Source organism: Cnephaeus nilssonii (assembly GCF_951640355.1).
Source record: "Cnephaeus nilssonii genome assembly, chromosome: 3".
Classification (NCBI taxonomy): domain Eukaryota; kingdom Metazoa; phylum Chordata; class Mammalia; order Chiroptera; family Vespertilionidae; genus Cnephaeus; species Cnephaeus nilssonii.
The window spans coordinates 31,737,269-31,759,211 of record NC_137074.1 but is presented as its reverse complement, the minus strand read 5'-3'; the positions used below and the strand labels follow the sequence as shown (position 1 = coordinate 31,759,211).

General features: G+C 38.8%; 1 protein-coding gene across 3 annotated transcripts in view; it reads left to right on the top strand.

The window, feature by feature from the left end:
• Positions 1-21,943, top strand: part of PLD1 (phospholipase D1) — a 200,954-nt gene that overhangs the window by 159,937 nt on the left and 19,074 nt on the right. For all 3 annotated transcript variants that reach the window (XM_079766495.1, XM_079766494.1, XM_079766496.1), the window contains 3 exons: positions 2,700-2,813; positions 5,483-5,532; positions 19,268-19,402. In XM_079766495.1, the coding sequence (XP_079622621.1) occupies positions 2,700-2,813; positions 5,483-5,532; positions 19,268-19,402 (299 nt within the window). The remainder of the gene's footprint in view (positions 1-2,699; positions 2,814-5,482; positions 5,533-19,267; positions 19,403-21,943) is intronic.

Genomic DNA, 21,943 nt, shown 5'->3' with positions numbered 1-21,943 from the left:
CAGGCAGTTTAGCGCAGGCTTCTCCCTGAAGTGCAGTTTCTGTGAAAGGCCTCTGTGCAGAAGTGGCTGCTAGAGTTTGTATTTTTTTCAATTTGAGCCAAGCTAGCCACCAGGAGCCCTTCTTAGTAGGTGTCTTCTTTCTCAGGATTCACAGTATCATGATGGTTGCACAACATATGAATGTAATTCATACCACTGAATGGTACACTTAAAAATTGTTAAAATGGCAAATTTATACACAATTAAAGTAAAATATAATGTAATTTAAAGAAAAATGACCTTTCAGCTTAACCTTTTTCCCCCAGAAACATTCTTACAGCCTGACCTCATCTTTCCAAAGAAAATAGTGTCAAGTCCATACTGTGTGCCAGGATCTTCCACTGGACACTGCCAGAAATCCTATATAATAAAAGCCTAATATGCTAAGTGTCCAGTCATCTGGTCATCCATTCAACCAATCAAAGTGTAATATGCTAATGATATGCTAAGGCAGCTCAACTGCTCACTATGACGTGCACTGACCACCAGGGGGCAGATGCTCCAACCGGTAGGTTAGCTTGCTGCTGGGGTCCGGCTGATCGAGACTGAGCAAGATGGGCTGGACACACCCTAAAGCCCTCCTGCAGTCCCTCCCCGGTTGGCCAACCTCCCACGTCCCTCCCTGTCCCTGATCATGCACTGGTGGGGTCCCTCAGCCTGGCCTGTGCTCTCTTTCAATCTGGGACCCCTCAGGGGATATTGGAGAGCCAGTTTCAGCCTAATCCCACAGGCCAGGCTGAGGGACCCCACTGGTGCACAAATTCTTGCACCAGCCTTCTAGTAGAAAGATATGTGGACATACGTCTGTATTTCAAAAGAGGTTATCACATAGCCTAGGCAACAGACATATGTGTCACTATTTTGTAAGGAGGCCAGAAGGGTGAGTAGATGTTCTGGCTTTGTGCCATGGGAGCACAGAGGCAGGAGCAAACCAATTTTGATTGGAAGATCCAAGATGGCTTGACCAAGGAGGGAGCCTTTTAGCTGCTCTGGAAGAAGTGGCATTTCGAGAGTTGGAGAAGGGAATTCCAAACTTAGGGAGCAGATGAGCCAGCCCTCCTTAGTAGGGAAGTGCACCCCTGAGCAAAGGGACGGTGGGTCTGGGCAGATCATACTGAAGCTGATTCTGAAAGGCAGTTGAGGCCTGATGGTGTCCATTTTTAAGGGTCCAGTTTAATTGGTTTGGACTCTTCAATACTGTCTCTGGGGAAATAGCTTATGTATTCTTTCTGTTCTTTTCCACTACCCTATTCACCATTTAGGGATGTGAGCCTCTTACCCTTATTGAGAGAGAACTTGAACAGTTGAATATTTTGTTAATGGTTTATTTTCCACCTCAAACTATGTTTGCCATCTAGTGATTAATCCATGCCATTACAACAACCTGTTCCACATTCCCGGTTTCTCAGCACCAGTTAAGCCTTCAGACTCCTGTTGGCTGTCACTTCTACCCTGAACTTCACTTTCCACATGTCCTGCTACATACATTGGCATTTAGAGACATCAGTAATGAAATCTGACCCCTCAGAGAGTATCGATAATATTCATATGAAAGAAAATGCAGTTGTTTAGGAGAAATGAATGTTAGAAATTATTATGAGAAGTTTAAGTAGGATCTGGTTTGAAAGTTAGGCGGTAGCAGCACCTTTGTGTGACTATAGATCACTGAGATACGCGGCTGAGACTCCAACCACAATGGGTTCCACAGTCATTCCCGGGCTTGCTCTTCTTCGTGTCTCTTCCAAATGGAGACAAAGACTTTTAACAACTTTGCCTCCAAATGGGTGATAACCTGTTTGAACATAATTCTCCAAGTTCCTGACTTTCTGAATGTAGATCAAAGTAAGGAGCCACACATTCTTCTATTTGTGACATCATTGAGTAGCTAAGCCTACCCAACAGCATTTCTTCCAAAGGCTGTCGTTAATCAGTTGGGAGAGTGGGCCAAAAAATACTGTGTTATATATGCAGGGGATTTAAAATCATCAACCACCCAGAATTTTTGAAGGACCCAGGGAAACATTTAGCCTCTAAACCAGAGCTTTCAGAGCTGAATTAGTTTCTAAACAATGATGATTTCTTCATCGTTGGAAATTAGTCTAGTAGGTCCAGTATGTCATTTTGCCCCAGAGATCTAAGCTATGGGAAATCATTTACTCAACAGCTATTAACTGAATGCCTATTTGCCGGTCTCTGAGCTAGGATATAACTATAGATATAACATGTTACACATAAAATTATTACAAAAGTCTTTTTGAAAAATTTGTTATAGCCTCTCTCCTCCCCTCCCCCCCGCGAGCTCCCCCCTCCCCCATCCTACTCCCCCCCCCCCCCCCCCCCCCCCCCCCCCCCCCGTTCCATGAGCTCCAAGCAAGGCTTTCTTGCAGTGAATTTTGTTCTAGGAGGATTATGCTGTGGGTACAATTCCCGCTTTACTGCCAAGGTCACTTATTTTTCAGTTTGTTATGAACTGTTAGCCTGGAAAATAGCTTCTGGCCTCCAATCCAAAAGCAGTCCTGAAGCCCTGAGATGGGATAGAATACACGGTAGGAAGCCATCAGCTCAGTCTCTAAAACCATGTGAGAGGCTTGGCTGTTATTTTAAGCTGTTACTGTATGTATCTTCTTGTTGTTGAATCTGTCTGCCTCTGATTTTTGCAGGGAAGGCCGGAGATACCGGGTGTACGTTGTGATACCACTTCTGCCAGGGTTTGAAGGAGACATTAAAACTGGCGGAGGAAACGCTCTCCAGGCGATAATGCACTTCAACTTCAGGTGCCAGAATCCTAGTGTGGTCTGTTTTCAGCTTTCAATCAGCCGTGCCCATAAGCTGGTGAAAGGAATGGAAATGTTTGTCCACATCTATTCAGTGGAGTGTTGAACAAATGAACACTTGTCTTTATTTTACTCTGAATCTTGGTCTGTTTACTAGTTAGTAAAATTCAAATAGAACCTAAAATCATAAAGAGTAGGCCTACGACACATGGCAACTATAAAAAAACTAAAATATTAGTCTCGTTTATATTTGTTGCCTAGTATATATGTACATATAATATTTATAATATATATAAGATATATAGTATACATATTGTAAATATAAAATGATGTATAATAAATATTATATATAAATATAATGTAAACTATAAAATATATGGAGTTATTGTCTCCATTTATAATATACATATTTATGTATACTAAAGAACTAAAATATTAGTCTCCTTTATATTCACATATATTTTATATGTGTGTATATATATATATTTTAATATATATATACATATAGAGACAGGGACTTTATATATTATATAAAATATATGAATAAAAATATATATACCTATTGATTTCTAAATTATTGTTAAAGCTACCAAATAGTTATTGACTTTTCTATATTCTTTGCAGTTATATAGAAAAAAATGCTTAAAATGCTATGATTTGTACAAGTTTGTTTATGATTTTCTAGGTAGTAAATCCTTCAACAAGGTTGTAATAATAGTCTCTGCTAGAAGCATGAAGGTTCTTTCCTAGCTCCTGAAATTTTAATTCTTTTTCTCTACCACTTCCTGGCTAAAATTATAGGGAAAGTGGTTAAGTTCTATTCTTGATATTCTAAAAAGCAGTGAATAGGCATGCTCAAAAAGGCACTTGAGCCCTGGCTGGTTTGGCTCAGTGGATGGAACATTGGCCTGCGGACTGAATGGTCCTGGGTTCGATTCCGGTCGAGGGCGCTTACCCGGGTTGTGGGCTCAATCCCCAGTGGGAAGGGGGGGTGTGCAGGAGGCAGCCAATCGGTGATTCTCTCATCATTGATGTTTCTATCTCTCTCTCCCTCTCCGTTTCTCTCTGAAACCAATAAAAATACATATTTTTTTTAAAAGGCACTTGAGGCTTCAGCCTTGGCCAGTGGAGCATCATGAAGAGGGCTGAGGAGGCCTAGCTGGTGGGCAGTTGGGGAGAGGTGGTTTCTCTCGGGGTCACGTAGCTGAGAAAGAGAATAGGAGTGAAGGGGCAGGTGGACAGCCTGGGCATGGCTCCAGGTCCCAGCTATAAGCTCTGTAACCTGAGATACCAAAGACTCCTACTCAAGATCCCACTTTTAATAACACAAAGCAAAGAACACAACCTGGGTATTTTCTTTTAATATCCCTTGTTTTTCAAAGTGCCTGTAAGTTGACCACTTTTATAATCAAACCTTTTTTCAAGGACAAAGGAGACTTCACAGAACTCCCAGTATATAAAGCAAAAAAGGTTTTGGAGCCTTCGTCAAATTAGGGGTAGGGGCTTAGATGCCTTGCTACTGGGTCCCCCCCGTCCCTAGTGGAATCCCTTGTAGGATCTGAGGGTCTTCTGTGCACAGTTTGAGTGTCCATTGTGGTGGAAATCTTTTTTTTAAAAATCTTTTTTATTTTATTCAGACTTTTCAAGCTTCTGTCTGTCTGCTGAGGTTTCAAGTAAAGATTTTTTTTGGTTTGTCTCTTCTTGAGGAATTTTGCCTGGTTACAGTATGAGAGAACTTTAACTGCGGTTTGGTCTATACACACAGTTTGAAGATGTGCCCATTTCTACTATTATCTGATTTATAACATGACAAACAAAGCTTTTCAAGTATTTACGGCCCTGACATAATGTTTAATCAGCTATTAACCACTTTATTTGCCATTCTAGTGTTATTTTTGGAATATTGTCAATTGTAATTGTTTTTTGTGATTATTTTCTTGGGTTTGAACCAGCTGAATAAAATAACATGCTTGGCTTTTGTTCAGCAACTAAAACTATAACCTTTTATTATGCAAAACATCTCTATTTGCTGGCATCATCTTTAATAATATCAGCATTTCCCAGGCATAACTGTATTTTTAATTACTTTCATAAAGCAAGCAGATGGAGCATAGAATTTTTTGTTTTGTCAGTCTTTGCAATTCATAGACTATTATCAGTCTTAAGAAACAAAATCATTAATAGTCAGTTATTTGAGACTATTTTTCACTTTTAAGGGGTTTGCCAACTTTACAGAGAGCCCAAGTGTAATAGTTTCTTTAATTATAAAATTATTCTGCTAAGTTTTTGCCCTTTTTACCTTTGAAAGCAATGTGATTGTGTAAGTATTCTTATCTACTGAAGCATTCTAAATTTATCTTCACTGTCAACAAATTTTCTAAGAAGGAAAATTCATTCATAATCCATCTTTTAAAAATAACATCTCTTTCTGAAATAAATTTTATAATTTTTCCATTTACCCACCTCAAAACAACTACCTTGTTCCATCAATAGCATTACAAAAGTAATATTCATTGTTTTTCATGTTTTAGATTTTTTAAAAAAATCTATGTAGCATCTTTTCTCAAAAGCACTTGTTCTGTTTTTACCTGGATTAGGACTAAATCCCACAAATTGGGATTAGTTCCTTTGTAACCTCCATAATGATTTCCTTTCTTTACATATTTTAGGACCATGTGCAGAGGAGAAAATTCCATCCTTGGACAGTTAAAAGTAGAGCGTAAGTAACTGCTTTTCTTTTCCTCCATGGCTGTTTTGACGACATACCAATAATCATTAACATTTTAATAGTGTGATTGTAAAACCCTATTTACAAAAGGTAGCCATGCAATACTTAAGAGATCAATTGGTTCTCATTAAATTATCCAAACCAATGACTTTAGATGCATAGGTAATAAAAATGAGAGTATTTTATAATGTATTTTTATTATTTATATTTATATTTATTTGTAATAACTGTTTTGATAATAAGTGGGATTTGTAAAGCACTTCACAAGATCTTACATATATCTTCTCCTATGATCCTTCACCCCAGTCCTAGGTAGTAAGCAGGACAGATGTCATCCCTGCATTAAAGATGAGGATATAAATGCTACAAGGTTAACTGTATTCATGTGGCCTCCTATAAATGTAGAAATTCCAGGGTCTAAATTTTTGAGGACATTATACTGGAGTTAAATAAGGAAAGAACACAGTAATACCTTTCACTTATTTTAATTCTTCGTATTTTCAAAGGTACTTTTTCAGATACCTTCTTAAATAATCCTTCTACGTAGTTCTTAACTACAATATATTGTGACCAAGGGTTTACTTGTCTATATCTCTGTGAACTGACTCTAACTTCAGCACATAATAGGTGCTCAATAATGTTATATATCCTGTACAATAGATCTGAAAGTTTCAACAAGAAATAAGCTGGAGTCCGAACCCAAATTGTCTGACCTTCAGTTCAGATTGGGTCTAGATTGTGAAAAGTTGAAGGTGCCCATTAAAAAGACTAGATTTTATCCAGAAGGAGATAAAATGAGGTTGATGGGAGCCTCTGATTCCTGGAATGAACTCACCAAAGTGGTGTTTTTATGAAGATTCACTTACTCTTGGTAAGCAAAGTAGAGAGAGACATGGCAGGTGAGAGATAATGACACATTGGTAATGGATAGAAAGGTTAGGTATGAATAAGGCTGTGAAGGAAGACTTGAGGGGATATAGGAGCAGAGAGTAAGGGAAGTATCTGATGATCTAAGAGCTTCAATCCAAGTGACCAGGAGAATGGAGCTGCCACAGGGAGGTCTGAAAAAGATAGGAGGGGCCATCACAATAATGTGATTCCATGTGGCATGGCTTTCAAATATGCTAATAAACTCAAAAATTTGGAGATTATATGCACTAGATAATGTATCAGAATGTGGGGAGAAAATATTAGTCCTTTCATGTATGTATATTTTTCACTTAAAGAATTAGGACATCACTAGGAATGGCATACTAAGGATTTCCAAAAACTCACTCCTGAATAAAAATAACAAAAACACTACAAAAAATAGTTACAGTCATCTTTTTTAGGTCTCTGGAAATTAACCAAAGGCATGTGATAATCTGAAGAGTGTTTATTCCAGAAAGATAGCAGAATCTTAATAAATGCAGCAAGATTTGTGGCATTTTAAATTTCCATGTACCCATCTCCCTCTCCTCATTGCCACACTAGCCATGAAAGCCAATTTATCACTATGAAACCTAGCAGCCTAGCCACCACTGGAAGGAGCTGAATAGGTTTGAAGCTCCTGAATTCTGACAATTCTGAGAATTGTCATAATTTGACCTGTATAATGTTTGAAAGTCATTAAAACAACTAGTTTATGTTCAAAGAACTAAAGTAAATCATATGTAAAGAACTAAAGGAAGTATAAAAACAAAATCTTCTCAATTAGAGACTATGGAAAAGTAGAATTTTTAAATTAAAATGTTTCTATAAAAGTCTTTTTATAGAAAAAGAAGTAATGGCATACATGGTGGAGCAAAAGTAATAATACAAGAATAAACTCTGCATTTCATGTGCTCAGAACTATAAACCTACGTTTTCCCATCCCTGTATACATTTTGAAGTTGAAAAGTATAATAACTGAAATAAAATGCACATTAGAGGGGTTCAGTAGCAGATCAGAGCAAGCAAAAGAATCAAAAAACTTGAAGACAGGTTCATTGATAGTATTCAGTCTGATGGGACAGAAAAGAAAAATAATGGAGAAAAATGAATAGAGCCTCGGTGACCTGTAAAACATCACGAAGCACACCAGCATAATGGGAGTCCCAGAAGGAGAAGAAAGAGAAAAAAGTGCAGATAGAATATTTAAAGAAATAACAACTGAAAACTTCCCCCAAAACATGAATCTACACATCCAAGAAGCTCAACAAAATCTAAGTAGGATGACTTTAAAGAGATTTGCACCAAAACAATCATAATCAAAATACTGAAAGAAAAAGATAAAAAGAGAATCTTGAAAGCAGCAAAGGCGAAGCAAATAATCAGTAAGATTAATAACCAATTTCTCATCAGAAACCATTCTGTCATTTTTTTATAATGTCCTTTATAACAAAAAAACTTTTATTTTTGACAAAGTTTATCTAGTTTTATGTTTTTTGTTTTTGGTGTACAATCCAAGAAACCATTGCTGAATCCATTATGGAAGAAAATGTTTGTAAATCAAACATTTAATGGTATCCTGAATATATAAGGAACATTTAGAAATCAACAATAAAAAGAATGATTCAATTTTAAAATGGGCTAAGGATCTAAGTAGACATTTCTCCAAAGAAGATATACAAATGGTCAATGATCACATGAAAAGATGCTCAACATCGTTAGTCATTAGGGAAATTCAAATAAAAACCACAAGATACTTCATACCCACCAGAATGGCTATTATTTAAAAAATAAAAAAGTCATTGAAAGAATATGGAGATATTAGAACCCTCATATGGTACATTACTGTTGGGAATTCAAAACTGTTCAAGCTCTTTGGGAAGCAGTTTGATAATCCTTCAAAAATTAAAAAGAGAGTTACCATATAATCCAGCAATTCTGCCCCATAGTACATACCCTAGAGAGTGGAAAACATATGTCCACACAAAAACTTGTACTTTAATGTTTATAGCAGCATCCTATATAATAAAGAGTTAATATGCAAATTAACCCTCATGCCATCACAAGATGGCTGCCTACCACCAGGCCAGCAGGGGGATTAGTGAGGGATAACCAAACGACTGAACAAGCAGGCTGTGTGGGGCGACTTGAGACCTGGTGCAAGAAATTCGTGCATGGGGGTGGAAGGCGTGCACTGGGCCTCTAGTTATTTATAATAGCCCCAAAGTGGGAGCAATACAAATATCCATTAGTTGATGAATGTAGAAACAAAATGTGTTTATCCATACAATAGAATATTATCCTATATAATAAAGAGGTGATATGCAAATTGACCATCACTCCAACACACAAGATGGCCGCCCCCATGTGGTCAAAGATGGCCGTCCCCAGGTGGACACAAGATGGCCACCACAAGATGGCCGGCAGGGGAGGGCAGTTGTGGGTAATCAGGCCAGCAGGGGAGGGCAGTTGGGGGGAACCAGGCCTGCAGGGGAGGGCAGTTGGGGGCAACCAGGCCAGCAGGGGAGAGCAGTTAGGGGTGACCAGGCCATCAGGGGAGAGCAGTTAGGGGTGACTGGGCTGGCAGGAGAGGGCAGTTAGGGGCAGCCAGGCCTGCAGGGGAGGGCAGTTGGGAGCAACCAGGCCTGCAGGGAAGGGCAGTTGGGGGCAACTAGACCTGAAGGGGAGGGCAGTTAGGAGCGATCAGGCTGGCAGGGGAGCAGTTAGGCATCAATCAGGCTGGCAGGGGAGTGGTTAGGGGTTGATCGGGCTGGCAGGCAGAAGCGTTTAGGGGCAATCTGGCAGGCAGGCAGGCGAGCGGTTGGGAGCCAGCAGTCCTGGTGGGATCAGGCCTAAACGGGCAGTAAGACATCCTTCAGGGGGTCCCAGATTGTAGAGGGTGCAGACTGGGCTGAAGGACACCCCCCCATGCATGAATTTCGTGCACCAGGTCTCTAGTTTAGATATAAAAAGGGATATACTGATACATGCTACAACATGCATGAACCTTGAAAATATTATACTAAGTGAAAATAAACTAGACACGAAAGGCCAAAGGCCACATATTTTATAATTCCATTGTTTATAAAAAAAACTTTAACAGACAGGAAAGTAGATTAGTCATTCCCAAGGTCTGGGGAGAGAATGGAATGGAGAGTGACTCCTAATAAGTATGGTTTCTTTTGGGGGTAATAAAAATGTCTTAAGATTAGATAGTGGTGATAGTTGTATAGCATCTCAATATACTTTTAAAAAACACTTATTTGTATACTTTAAAAACTGCATTTTGTGGTACATAATATTTTAAATGATTTGGAAGATTTAAAATAATGAATTAAACTTTTAGTGTGTGTGTGTATGTTCAGTGTCCAATAATTTTTCACTAATGGTCTGCTCAGTCTAAAAAACTTTAGAAACAATCTTTGACATAGACATGCACATCACCAATAATAAATACTTTCCAAAGTTGTATCTAATTGCATCCAGGTCAGAGAAGATTTACCAGAGCATTATCCCTAAACTCAATTTTCTAATGGCTTAAAATGAAGATGATAGTGAACGAGTAAGTCTAAAAGATACATTGATAAAACCAGGAGAGCCATTCAGTGATGACCATGGCTAGTAAAATGCAAAAGTGAGGTTATAGGAGAATAAAAAGTCAGAACAAGCTAATTTAGTTTCTCAACCATAAAAATGGCCCACGCTTATTATAAAACACTAGAGGCCCATTGCACGATATTCGTGCAAGAATAGGCCTTCCTTCCCCTGGCTTCACTCCCTGCTGCCCGGGAGCTGGCAAATCCTCGCTCCCGGACTGCCGGGGAACCTGCTGAAGCACCGCTCCTGTAGTTCCCTCCACCACCACCCCCTCCCCCTCATAGCAGGCGTCCCGACCCTCCTGGCCGCTCCGTGCCTGCATATGCAAATTAACCATCCATTTTTGTTGGGTTAATTTGCATAATCACTCCTGATTGGCTGTGGGCATAGCAGAGGTATGGTCAATTTACATGTTTGTCTATTATTAGGTAAGATTCCTTTGGCTCTGGACCCTTTTCCTGCCTTTGCCTATTCAGGGGAAAAATTGGATTTTAACAGAAAAGTAATTTCAGTGTTAAGCCCTCTTATGAAAAGATTTCACAGTACCCTGGGAACAAGTCAAAATCAGATATCTCAGTGGGGGAGATGTTCATACTCTAAACAGGGAAGAACAGATTAATTACATAATGCCCCTTTTTGAGGTACAATGTTCTATTGTTGGCTTTGTTTTTGTAAATGCGTAGTGGGCTTTAAATACATGAGCCAGCTGATCTCTAATTGGATAGAGAACTATAGCTGTCTACTGTTTCAGTTCTTTAAAAATAACAAAACTGCCACTGTGAATATGTTAAAATTCCTGAAAAGAAAACCAGCAGCTATTAGTGTATAATTATCTAATACTCCAATCTCCAGGGATTAGTGTTTAATTTAAAGCATTTCTTTATCATTTTTATGCTTGTTGTGAATTATGACATTTTTGCATTCAATTTAGTATAATTTAACTGAAGGTCTGGATGTATTCAATCAGGATTAGAAATGTACAGATACAAAGTGCTACAAGTTTTTAAGTAACAAAAGCCTATAACAACTATTGAAGTCCTTTCATAGAATTTCCTTACAAACATCAAGAGTCTATTGTATTGACTTCCTCATCTTTCAAGGTATATATGTACCAATGTTCATAACAGATAGGTCCCAGGAGTCTGTATAAACCTCGAGATTCCCAAATACCTATTTAATTTGGAAACCTCCCTGATATGTTTTCATCTATTGCTTCATATTCATGCTTGTACATGTTCCTGGCATTCTCACATTTTATTTAAAAGGCACTTGTTTCCTCAGTATGTCCTCACAGCATAAGTAAACACGGCCAACTTTGTATCTAGTTTTCTTCACAGAATAAAATACCAGCTGAAATAGTTCCTCAACTTGCTTTTTCTTGCTAGATGGGCACCCCACTGCATTTGACAGGCCGCACTTGAAATCACTCAAAATGTTCACTTTCTGAATGAGGGACCCTTATCTTTTAGATCCTGTTACTGGTACTAACCATTAGCGTTCTTGAAGGCATTGTTCATAAACAAGTTAGGTTTCTATCACTTCATAAGAATATTTCATTGTCAAGGCTGTAGGCTGGACTGTGTGGGCTGTGAGGCTCTCCAGGGAATTGATGTGTTACTCATATTCTCCAGCCTTGCTTTGGGTTGCACCAATTCGTGCCTTCAACAATTACAAATTATTAGGTCTTTAACCTCCAGGCTGCTAACAGCTAGTCAGTATCACTAATCTTTAAAAAATATTTTAAAATAATTTTAGGCTTTCAGTTTCTAGAACTGCTATATATCTTTCATTCTGATTTCTCAAATGGTAACATATTACCTTTTTGCTTCATCATTCTCTCTTAATAGGTAGGTGAGTATTTTTCTCCTGGACCATGCAGGAATAAGTTGCAGCCATGATACCCATTTACCCCTGAATACATAAGTGTGTGTTTCTGGAAAAAAATAAAGGGGACATTTGTAAAGCAGCTATAAGTCAATTATCAAAACAAATGAAATTAACATTGATGTCATACTATTATCTTACTGTAGGCATTCTTGAAATTCTGCCAGCTGTCTTACTGATGTCCTTTACAGCAAAAGGGGGGTGGGGATGCTTTATTCTGACCCAGGACTCAATCAACAATCATGCATTGCATTTGGTTGCCATGTATTTTTATTTGTATTTAACCTGAAATAATCCCTAAATCTTTTTTTTTCTTTTTGGAAGGTGGGAGACTTTTATGATCTTGATAGTTTTAAAGGATATAGACTAGTTAATTTGTAGAGTTACCTCCAGTGGGGGTATATTTATTGTTTCCTCATGATTAGGTTCAGGTTATGCATTTTCAGCAGGGATATTACAGAAATGATGTTCCCCGTGGGTGGTACCAGGAGGAACACGATGTTGCTTTGCCCCATTACCAGTTGTATGAACTTTGACCACTGAGTGAAGGTGGTATCTGCCCGGTTTCTCCACATAAAGTCACTATATTTCTCTTTGTAATTAATAAGTATTTTGTGGGAAAATACTTTGAGTCTATGTAAATATCCTGCTTCTCATCAGACATTCAATAATGTTTTTAGCATGCATTGAGTCTTTTCTTAATCAATTACTACTACTAGGATTCAATTATTATTACTGATAGCAGCTAAATGCTAATTTTCAAATTCCTTTATTTCTTCTATATTTATTACTTTTTTCTGAATTTCTTAGCTACAATTCTACTAAAATGAGAGCTTTCCCATCTTTGACATTTATGTATTCATTCTTATATTTATATTGGTATGAATTTATGGATTCTTATTTTATTCAATGGATCATAATTTTTGATGCTCAGATCACATTTGTTTGGCCTTTAAGGGATTCTCTTAAGGGGCTTTTGACAAGTCACCTTCAGCCTTTGTTTTGTTTTGTTTTGTTTTGTTTTTACTGGCACAACAAGGGTTTCAGACTCATCTTGTACATTCCTAGAACTAGTCCTGTAATCAGTCATTTCTCCAAGGAACCTGGGTTCTTTCAGTGGAAAATAGAATTGAAAAACTAAAATCTGGATGCTAGATATGATCATTGCTACTGGGTTATCACTGCTTTAGACCCTTTGTATTCTGTCAATCATCTATCATCTATCTATCAATGATCTATCTATCTATCTATCTATCTATCTATCTATCTATCTATCTCCATATCTCCATACTGATACCTCCAATTTTAATCCCCTAGCAAAGGATTCCTTTCTTTTATAGTGAGAAGCCTGGCTCCTATTACCTACAGTATATGTACCCAGAATTTCCTCAGTCCCAGAATGCACAGAGAATAGTTTCTGAATTGCTAAGCCCATGCGACTATGAGAAATACATCTACTCACTAGAATTTAATGTTTGTTTACAGTTTTTTGTCTTTAGCCTAAGAACATACATATACTCAAAAGTTAGTGTTCAAAATTTACTTGGATTATGTTATTAATTTGAAATACAGTTAGTTCATTTGCTTTGGTTTGTATTCAATTTTAAGGGTTTTTTTTTCCTGTATCTTTATTTTTTTTGAGTGTGTGCAATATACTTCAAACAGTCATAAATTTTAAAAAGCAAACTTAGATGTGCCACTTCCCTATACTTTCTTTTTCTGCTCCAACCACCTTTTTCATCTTATTGCCACCCACCCTTTATGGGTAACCAGTTTTTTCAGTTCCTAGATTATTCTTGCTTTGTTTCTTTTTGCACAAATGGAGAGATACATGTATACTTTCTTATTTCTCCCAATCTCTTTCATAAGAATAACATACCCCATATTCTCTTACGTACTTTGCTTTTTCATTTAACAATATATCCTGAAAGTCACTTTATATTAGTTCATCGAGATCTTCATGCTTTTAACCTTAGCATGGTCTTCCACAGTTAATGCAATCACCTTCCTATGTGTGGTCAGTTCGATTGTTTTCAGTGTTTTTCTATTACAGTTATGCCAATGAATAACCTTGTGCATATATATATGTTCTCAGTTGTTGGAATTTAGGGTAATTTTCTAGAGTGACATTTCTGGGTCAATAGGTAATTTTGTTAGATATTGCCAAATTTCCCTCCAAACAGTTTGTGCCCATTTGCATTCTCATCACCAATGAATGAGAGAGCCTGCTTCAACAGTCTCACAAACAGAATGTGTTTTCCCACTTTTTCTTGCCAGTCGCATAGGTAAGAAATGGTTTCTCAGTGTAGTTTCAATTTTCATTTCTATTATTATAAGTGAGGGTGAATATCTCTTCCAATGTATATTTTTGCATGTGTGAATTGTCTATTCACATATTTTTCCCATTTTTCTATCAAGGTTTTGATCTTTCTCCTTCAGTTATTAAGTTATTTTCATGTTAGGACTCTCCACTCTTCATCTGTGACATACCCTTTCTCCCACTTTGTCATTTTGTTTGTTGTATTTGCTTGTGATGTTTTGTATCATGAAAATGTAGTGTTTTGGTATTTTTTAAAATTGAGTCAGCGTTATCAATCTTATATTTTATTGCCTCTGGACAGTTGCAAGCCTTCCCTATATTCAGGTTATACAGGAATTCACCCTGTTTTCTTCTTGTATGGAAAATTTTATTTGCGAAAACATCCAGATAGTTCCATATGCTTTCATTTCTATCTCTGATCAATTTGGAGTTTATTTTTGTGATTGGTGTGAGGCAAAAATATAATTATTATCTTTTTCAAATACAGATGCAATCATACTAGCACCCTTGATTTAAAAGTCCTAGTGCTTTATGTAAAAACTAGTCCTTTATTAGTGTACTGGCAGGGTCCCTCAGCCTGGCCTGTGCCCTCTCGCAATCCAGGACCCCTTGGGGGGTGTTAGAGAGCTGGTTTTGGACGATCCCCACAGACCAGGCCGAGGGACCCCACCAGTGCACTGTGCACTGGACCTCTGGTATGCATATAAGATCTTTGTTAATCTCTTCCCGCCCTTCTCCCACCCCCCTTCCCACTGATATTCATCAGTCTGTTCCATTTTTCCATGCCTGTGGTTTTTGCTCCTGTGTTAGCGTCTGCCCCATGGTGATCAGTGAGCATCATTGCTACCAGTCGAGCAGTCGAATGTTCAGGCGATTGGACAGTTGCTTAGGCTTTTATATAAATAGATAGATAGATAGATAGATAGATAGATAGATAGATAGATCATTATCTAGTCATTGAGATGCAGCCTTTATGTACATATGCAAAATTTCCATATGTACTTGGATCTATTTCTGGACTTTCTATTCAATTCTCAGGTTCAGCTGTCTATTTATGGGCCAGTTCTGCACTGTGTTAATTATACAGACTTGGTAGATGTGTTAATATTGGATAGGATTACTGCTCCGTCATAACTTTTCTAGTTTTATTAATAACCATCCTTGAATGTTGTTGTTTTTTTCATATAAACTATCTGACCAGGTTTTGTAGCTCCATAAAAATGTGTTGGTATCTCTACTGAGATTACATTAAATTTATAAATTAATCTAAAGAGAGTTAGCACTTTTTAAATATTGAATTGATTTATCCCAGAACAAGGGATGTCTTTTTATTTGTTCAAGAATAGACTATTGTCTTTCAATAGTGTTTAAATTTTTCTTCATAAAAATTTTACACATTTATTGTTAAGTTTATCTTTAAGTGTTCTATCTTCTTTGTTGTGAGGTTTTATCTATGATTATATCCTCTGATTGAATATTGTTTGTGTGTGTTGCTACATATTAATTTACATTCTAGCATTCTTATTCTTTTATTGTTTGAGATAGTTTTATCATTGATTCTCCAAGAATACAATTATATTATCTATAAACTAGAGGCCCAGTGCATGAAATTCTGCATGGGAAGGGGGTGTCCCTCAGCCCGGCCTGCACCCTTTCCAATCTGGGACCCCGCGGGGGATGTCCGACTTCTGATTTAAGCCTGAACTGGCAGTCGGACATCCCTCTCACAATCCAGGACTGCTGGCTCATAACTGCTCGCCTGCCTGCCTGCCTGCCTGATTGCCCCAACCACTTCTGCCTGCCAGCCCGGTCACCCCTTAACCGCTCCCCTGCCAGCCCAATTGCCCCCAACTGCCCTCCCCTGCCAGACCAATCACCCCCAATTTCCCTTCCCTGCCTGCCTGGTCGCCCCCAACTGCCCTCCCCTAATGGCCTGGTCACCCCCAACTGCCCTCCCCTGCCAGCCTGATTACCCCTAACCCCTTGCCAACCTGATCTCACCCCTAACTGCCTCTGACTCGGCTCCCACCATCATGGCTTTGTCCGGAAGAAAGTCGGACATCCTGAAGATGGCCGGTTGACCCGGTCTAATTAGCATATTACCCTTTTATTAGTATAGATATATTATATAGGATTGCTTAAATGGGGGGGGGGGAGCCTTTTTCAGCAGGAGGAGATGCTTTTGGCAAACAAAAATACATAACCCCTATATCTGGACTGATAGCCAGCCATATGCACTATACTGCCAAACTGGTTATTAAAATATTGAACTGCTTTCTTACACCTTACACCAAACAGCTGTTGCTCTTAAAACCCCTCCTCAGCCCCCACCTTAGGTTCTGCCTTCACAGTTTACCCAGATTTGGTTCTGATTGGTTGGTTTCCATGCCACTCGGTGTCAAAAGCTCCGCCTCCTAGGCAACCATTGGCTCCTTGCAGTTCACCTAGATTTGGTTCTGATTGGTTGGTTTCTATGCCAGTCAGCATCAAAAGCTCCACCTCCTTGGCAGCCATTGGCTCAAACGGCCCCCCTGACAGCTGTCTCTCTCTCCAGGCCTATCTCAGGCCTGATCCACAGCCTCTGTGGCAGCTGTGGATCAGGCCCTGCCTCTCTCTCTGGGCTTGATCTGCATCCTCTGCGGCAACCCCAGATCAGGCCCTGCCTCTCTCGCCGTGCCCGCCTCGCCCTGCCCACCCGCCCGCCACCCCACCCGCCCGCTGGCTGCCAGCCTTGCTGTGATAGGAGCTATGGGCCGTGGGGGAGGGTCCGAAAGGTGCTCCATGCACTTCCTGGTGTCCGTTTGTTTGTTCATTTTGGTCGTTACGGCCATTGGCCTTTTATTATATAAATGGGAGGTGGTTTTACTTCTGTTGTGATTTCTTTTGTCTAAATGCATTGGCTAATACCTCCGAGGTAATATATACACACATACATAGATGTACATATATGTTATACATATATAATTCATGTTATATATTTTGAAGCATGTTAATAAAGTATTCAGTATTTCCTATTGTTTTTCATTAATAACAAAAGGGTGCTTAATTGTGTCAAAAACTTTTTAGCATCTGTTGAGATAATCATAGATTCTTCTCCCTAGATTGATCAATATTGTATATTATATTAATGGGCTTCCTCATATTGAGCAGACTCACGCCCCTAGAATGCATCTCCCATGGTCATACTGTATTATTTTCTGAGTGTGTACACTAATCTTCAATCTATAAAGGCCAAGGCTCTATGGCAGTGTCCTGCAAGGAATGATATCCCCTAGGACAACTTGAACTATAGATTTCTATTGAATCAGAGCCTCTGAGGAGGGTCCCAGGATTCTGCTTTCATTGGGTCCCCAGAGGTGGTCTTTCTACACACTGAGAAACATTGGTCTACTATATTGATCAATGCTAATATTTAATGGGAACTTACTGCAAAAATGTTTATTTTAGCGCAGGATTTGCTCCATGATTCTTTTAAAAATCTGCTTTATGTCTTATAATTTTAGGTTCTAGATCATGAGCCAACTGCAGGAAAGTAGATGATACAGAGAAACCAAAAGATGAAATACTAGCTGCCACCTGTTTACCCATTCATCTCTTCTCTCGTTTATTCAACTATGTTAGTACTATGCAAGGATTAGGGATACAAAGCTGTGTAATACCTCTGTAACAGTAGGCAAAATGAAGGATTAAATAAATGTTTGTAAAATAATATATTTGGCATTATATTAGAAAGGTTTTCCAGGAATTTTATGGGCATGAAGGGCTTAAAAGAGGAAATGCTCCTCTCTCTGGTTCAAGGAGGAGGCCATGCTTTGTACAGAACCTCTTTCCAATAGAACAGTAACAAATGGAGAAAAATTTATTTGCAAAAATCTCCTTCACATGAAACTGTTTGGAAATGCATCTCCTACACACGATGTACTGGCACACCAGCACATCAACTCCTGGCAAACACCGCTACAAGATCACCGGTAGAGGTGAGGAAAGGGTTATCTCTGTATACAGCCTGTGAAAGAATTTCTCTCCAAGATGCCCACATGTAATAGAAACACTGAATAACATCAGCAGTAAAATAGAAAGCATTAGCAATATCTGGAAGCTTCAGTAAATGGAACATCGACTCCATTGGTTCTATTCAAGTGCTTTAGATTCTTGTAAAAGGAAAAAAAAAGATTTACATTCTCTTTCTATCAGAATTTGTGATGGATTGGTTCCACTTGATTTATTCTAGTATCAGACTTTGCTCATCTAAGACAACTGCTCTGTGGGAGAGGGTCCATACAGTCTTGTGGCTGCCACTCAGGTCAGGACAGTGGTTAGGGGTTGGCTTGGTATGGAATGCATTTCACATCACATGAGTGGCCCTCACATGATGAGAGGGCAACGTATTCAAGTACAAACCTGGCTCTGCTTCCTCTGAAGAAAAATCTCCAAATGTAGCCAGGATTCCTTTCATGTCCTAATTTTAATAATTTAGGAGGAGTGTTACTTAATTGCCAACATTTTTATTTACCCAAAGTCTGTAAAATTTAACTGCTTCTTTGTGCTGAATATGCTACAAACTATGCATACATCAGGTAGTTTGGGCACACATCTTGCATCTGATTTAAACAGTAGCAGGTGTCCACCAAGATAGATGCAAATGTCACACCGGAGTCTTGGTTATCTACTCTGGCTCAGTTTTAATGATCACACTTAAGTAGTTACTCACCAAAATCATTACAATAAAATGTTCATACTTAAATATATTTTTGGATTGCCTCAGCAAAGGGAAGATACAGAAAGCACTTCAATATGATTTTTAATCTATATGCACCGGGTCAACAGTATAAAATTCTTCAGATAGCAAAAATAGATCCTGAGTGAGTTCTGAAATTACACGCACACATTCACACACACATTACACCATCTATTCTTAACGGTCTATTTAAGTAGTATATTTGTTTTGATAAAATGTAATGTGCCTTTATTGAGCTTGGCTATATTAATTTTAGTAATTTCTTTTTAAACTTACAGTTGGCAATCAGTGGATAAATTATATATCATTCTGTGGCCTTAGAACACATGCAGAGCTTGAAGGAAACCTAGTCACTGAGCTCATCTATGTCCACAGCAAGTTGCTAATTGCTGATGACAACACTGTTATTATTGGTAAGTAGATGGTCTCTAATTATGTTTCTTGCTAGTTGACTTATATCATGCAAAAATCTCTCTCTCTATTCCTCCCAAGCTTCCTTTGCAGTTGAGAGAGACAGTAACATACTATCTAAAACATTTCTGGAGCAGTCTGTTTTGCATACAACCTTTCTAATTCCTGCTTTTTATCTATGAAGAAACACAGGCACAGAGCAATTAAATGGCCATTGTGCAAATTACAGTATCCAAGGGCAGCAGTTTGACCCAGCAGTGCATAATGGGCCTGCTCTCTTTCATTCTTTACTATCCCCTTATTTTTATTGAATCCAAGTACCTACATTTTGGGAATTGACAGGGGAGAAATGGGGAGGAAATGAGTACCTGATGGTAATTTGTATGTGTTTGCACCACACCCATTTAACCATTTTCCCAGCTCTGATGTTGTGCAAGAGTCCGAATCGGAAGGATATGAAAATATTGTTGCCTCTGTGCGTTCTGCTTTCCCCCTAGAGTCTGTTTTGGGTGTCATTAACCAGGTTGCAAAGGGGACCAGCTTTGCTGGTGTAAGGTGGTTAGGGGAAATTGTGAGGTAATGATATGATGCACCCCAGACTAAGGTCTGCAGTCTTTTCTTGTCAAGGATACACAGTAGAGTTCTCCAGAGGTCCTCTCCCCACCAACAGATTCGGACAGTTCCTGGTTGTATATTCTACCCAGATTAGATCAACTTGCCCAGAGGGATGGGTGTTCAGCTTTGTTGTTTTATACACATGGAAAGCTTTGTTTTCCCATCCTTGAATTGTTTTGCTTTCAAATATGATGTTACACATACACGGAAAGGGCAAGATGAGAAACAGTATTAATAATCATCCAGGTGAGTTGACAAGGGTGGAGGTGTTACTTAGAGATACCATGTGTCCCACTGTTGGGGATTCTGCTCATCTGTTTTAAAGGGAGTGTCGTTTTTCAGCTAGTGTCAGATAATTCCCTATTCTTTAAGAAACTAAATGTTTTGGAGTGTTTTGAAATGTTTTGTCAATAAATATGTTTATCATCCACTGAAAAAGGGGGGGTTTCTTATCTAATAGTAATGAGACCGTCTTAACTAGAACATGATTTGAAAAGAAAGAAAAATATATTTCTGAAGTTAGAAAATGTATAGACCACAGTGTGGTCTCACATGCGCGCATGCACACACACACACTTTTTATACGTATACAGGACATTTAAGAAAAATGTCTTGTGTCGCTGATCCCTTGCTCTATAGGGAACAGAGCACTGTAGGGATTTATTTCCTCCCCCGACTCCCCCAGAACAGGGTTTCTCTTATTTCCCACAGCTACTCTGGCCTTGCTCTTCAGAAGCCATCTCAGAATATATTTATATTAAGTTCAGCAATGACAGTAAGAAGGGGAAATACTGATGTTTGCTGAAATGGAAAAACAAACAAAGTGAAATAAAGCTCACTGGATCTCTTTAGAAAGACTTCAGAACTCTGGAAGTAAAAAATGACAGCTGTAAATATTTTACCTGTAAAGGTCATTTGGGCTTTCAACCCGCTTTATTTTACATAGAGTACACATGCAGAGTAGTTTTCAGTAACAGAGCCATCAGCTCACTAGGTTGGTTGAGTTTTTTTAATTGATTTATTTTTTAGAAAGGTCTCTGAACCCCCTAAAAGGCTACAATTTATTCTGGCTAACAGTAGCAGATCCATTTTGCCCATAATTCCTGTCCACTCAGTAGAAATTGAAGATGTGGCCTTGGGAGTGTGAAGAGGTCTTACGTTAGTCTTTAGGGGCTGGATTTCTTTCTCTCCTTCCTCAAGGCACAACAGACTCCCCCTGGAAAATTCCAAAGGTGCTTCTGTTCCTTTTATCTCAGTGGAGACTCTAAGAATAAGCAACTTTGTTGTTGCTGCTCTCACACACATCAGCCCTGTTTAAGTCCATAACACAGAGAACAACATGGGAGATTCTCAGAGAGGCATTTGAGAAGTTATGTGAAGAATATTGAACAGGCCCTGACCAGTTTGGCTCAGTGGATAGAGCGTCAGCCTGCAGACTGAAAGGTCCCAGGTTCGATTCCAGTCAGTGGCATGTGCCTTGGTTGTGGGCACGTTCCCAGTGGGAGGTGTGCAGGAGGCAGCTGATCGATGTTTCTCTCTCATTGATGTTTCTAACTCTCTATCCCTCTCCCTCTCCCTTCCTCTCTGTAAAAAATCAATAAAATATTTTTAAAAAAGAATATTGAACAGGGTTAAGCAAGTATCTAAAAAGCTTAAAAGAAGTTAAAGTGATCCATGATTAAATTTTCTAACATGGGAAACGTATGCCAGAATTATTGGACAATTGATATAAGAAAAACGAGTAATTGTTCACCCTCGCTTTTTCCTCATGAGGAAATACTTGTTTTCTCCCATTGAAGGTCTCTTGTGTGTATAGCTTTCATTATCTGTTGGCCTGGGTGACCTGCTGGTTATGAAGCCTGTGTCCAAATCCGTCTCAGTATTGTCACTGAACCAAGTTAACATTTATTTGCTTTTCCTAAACACAA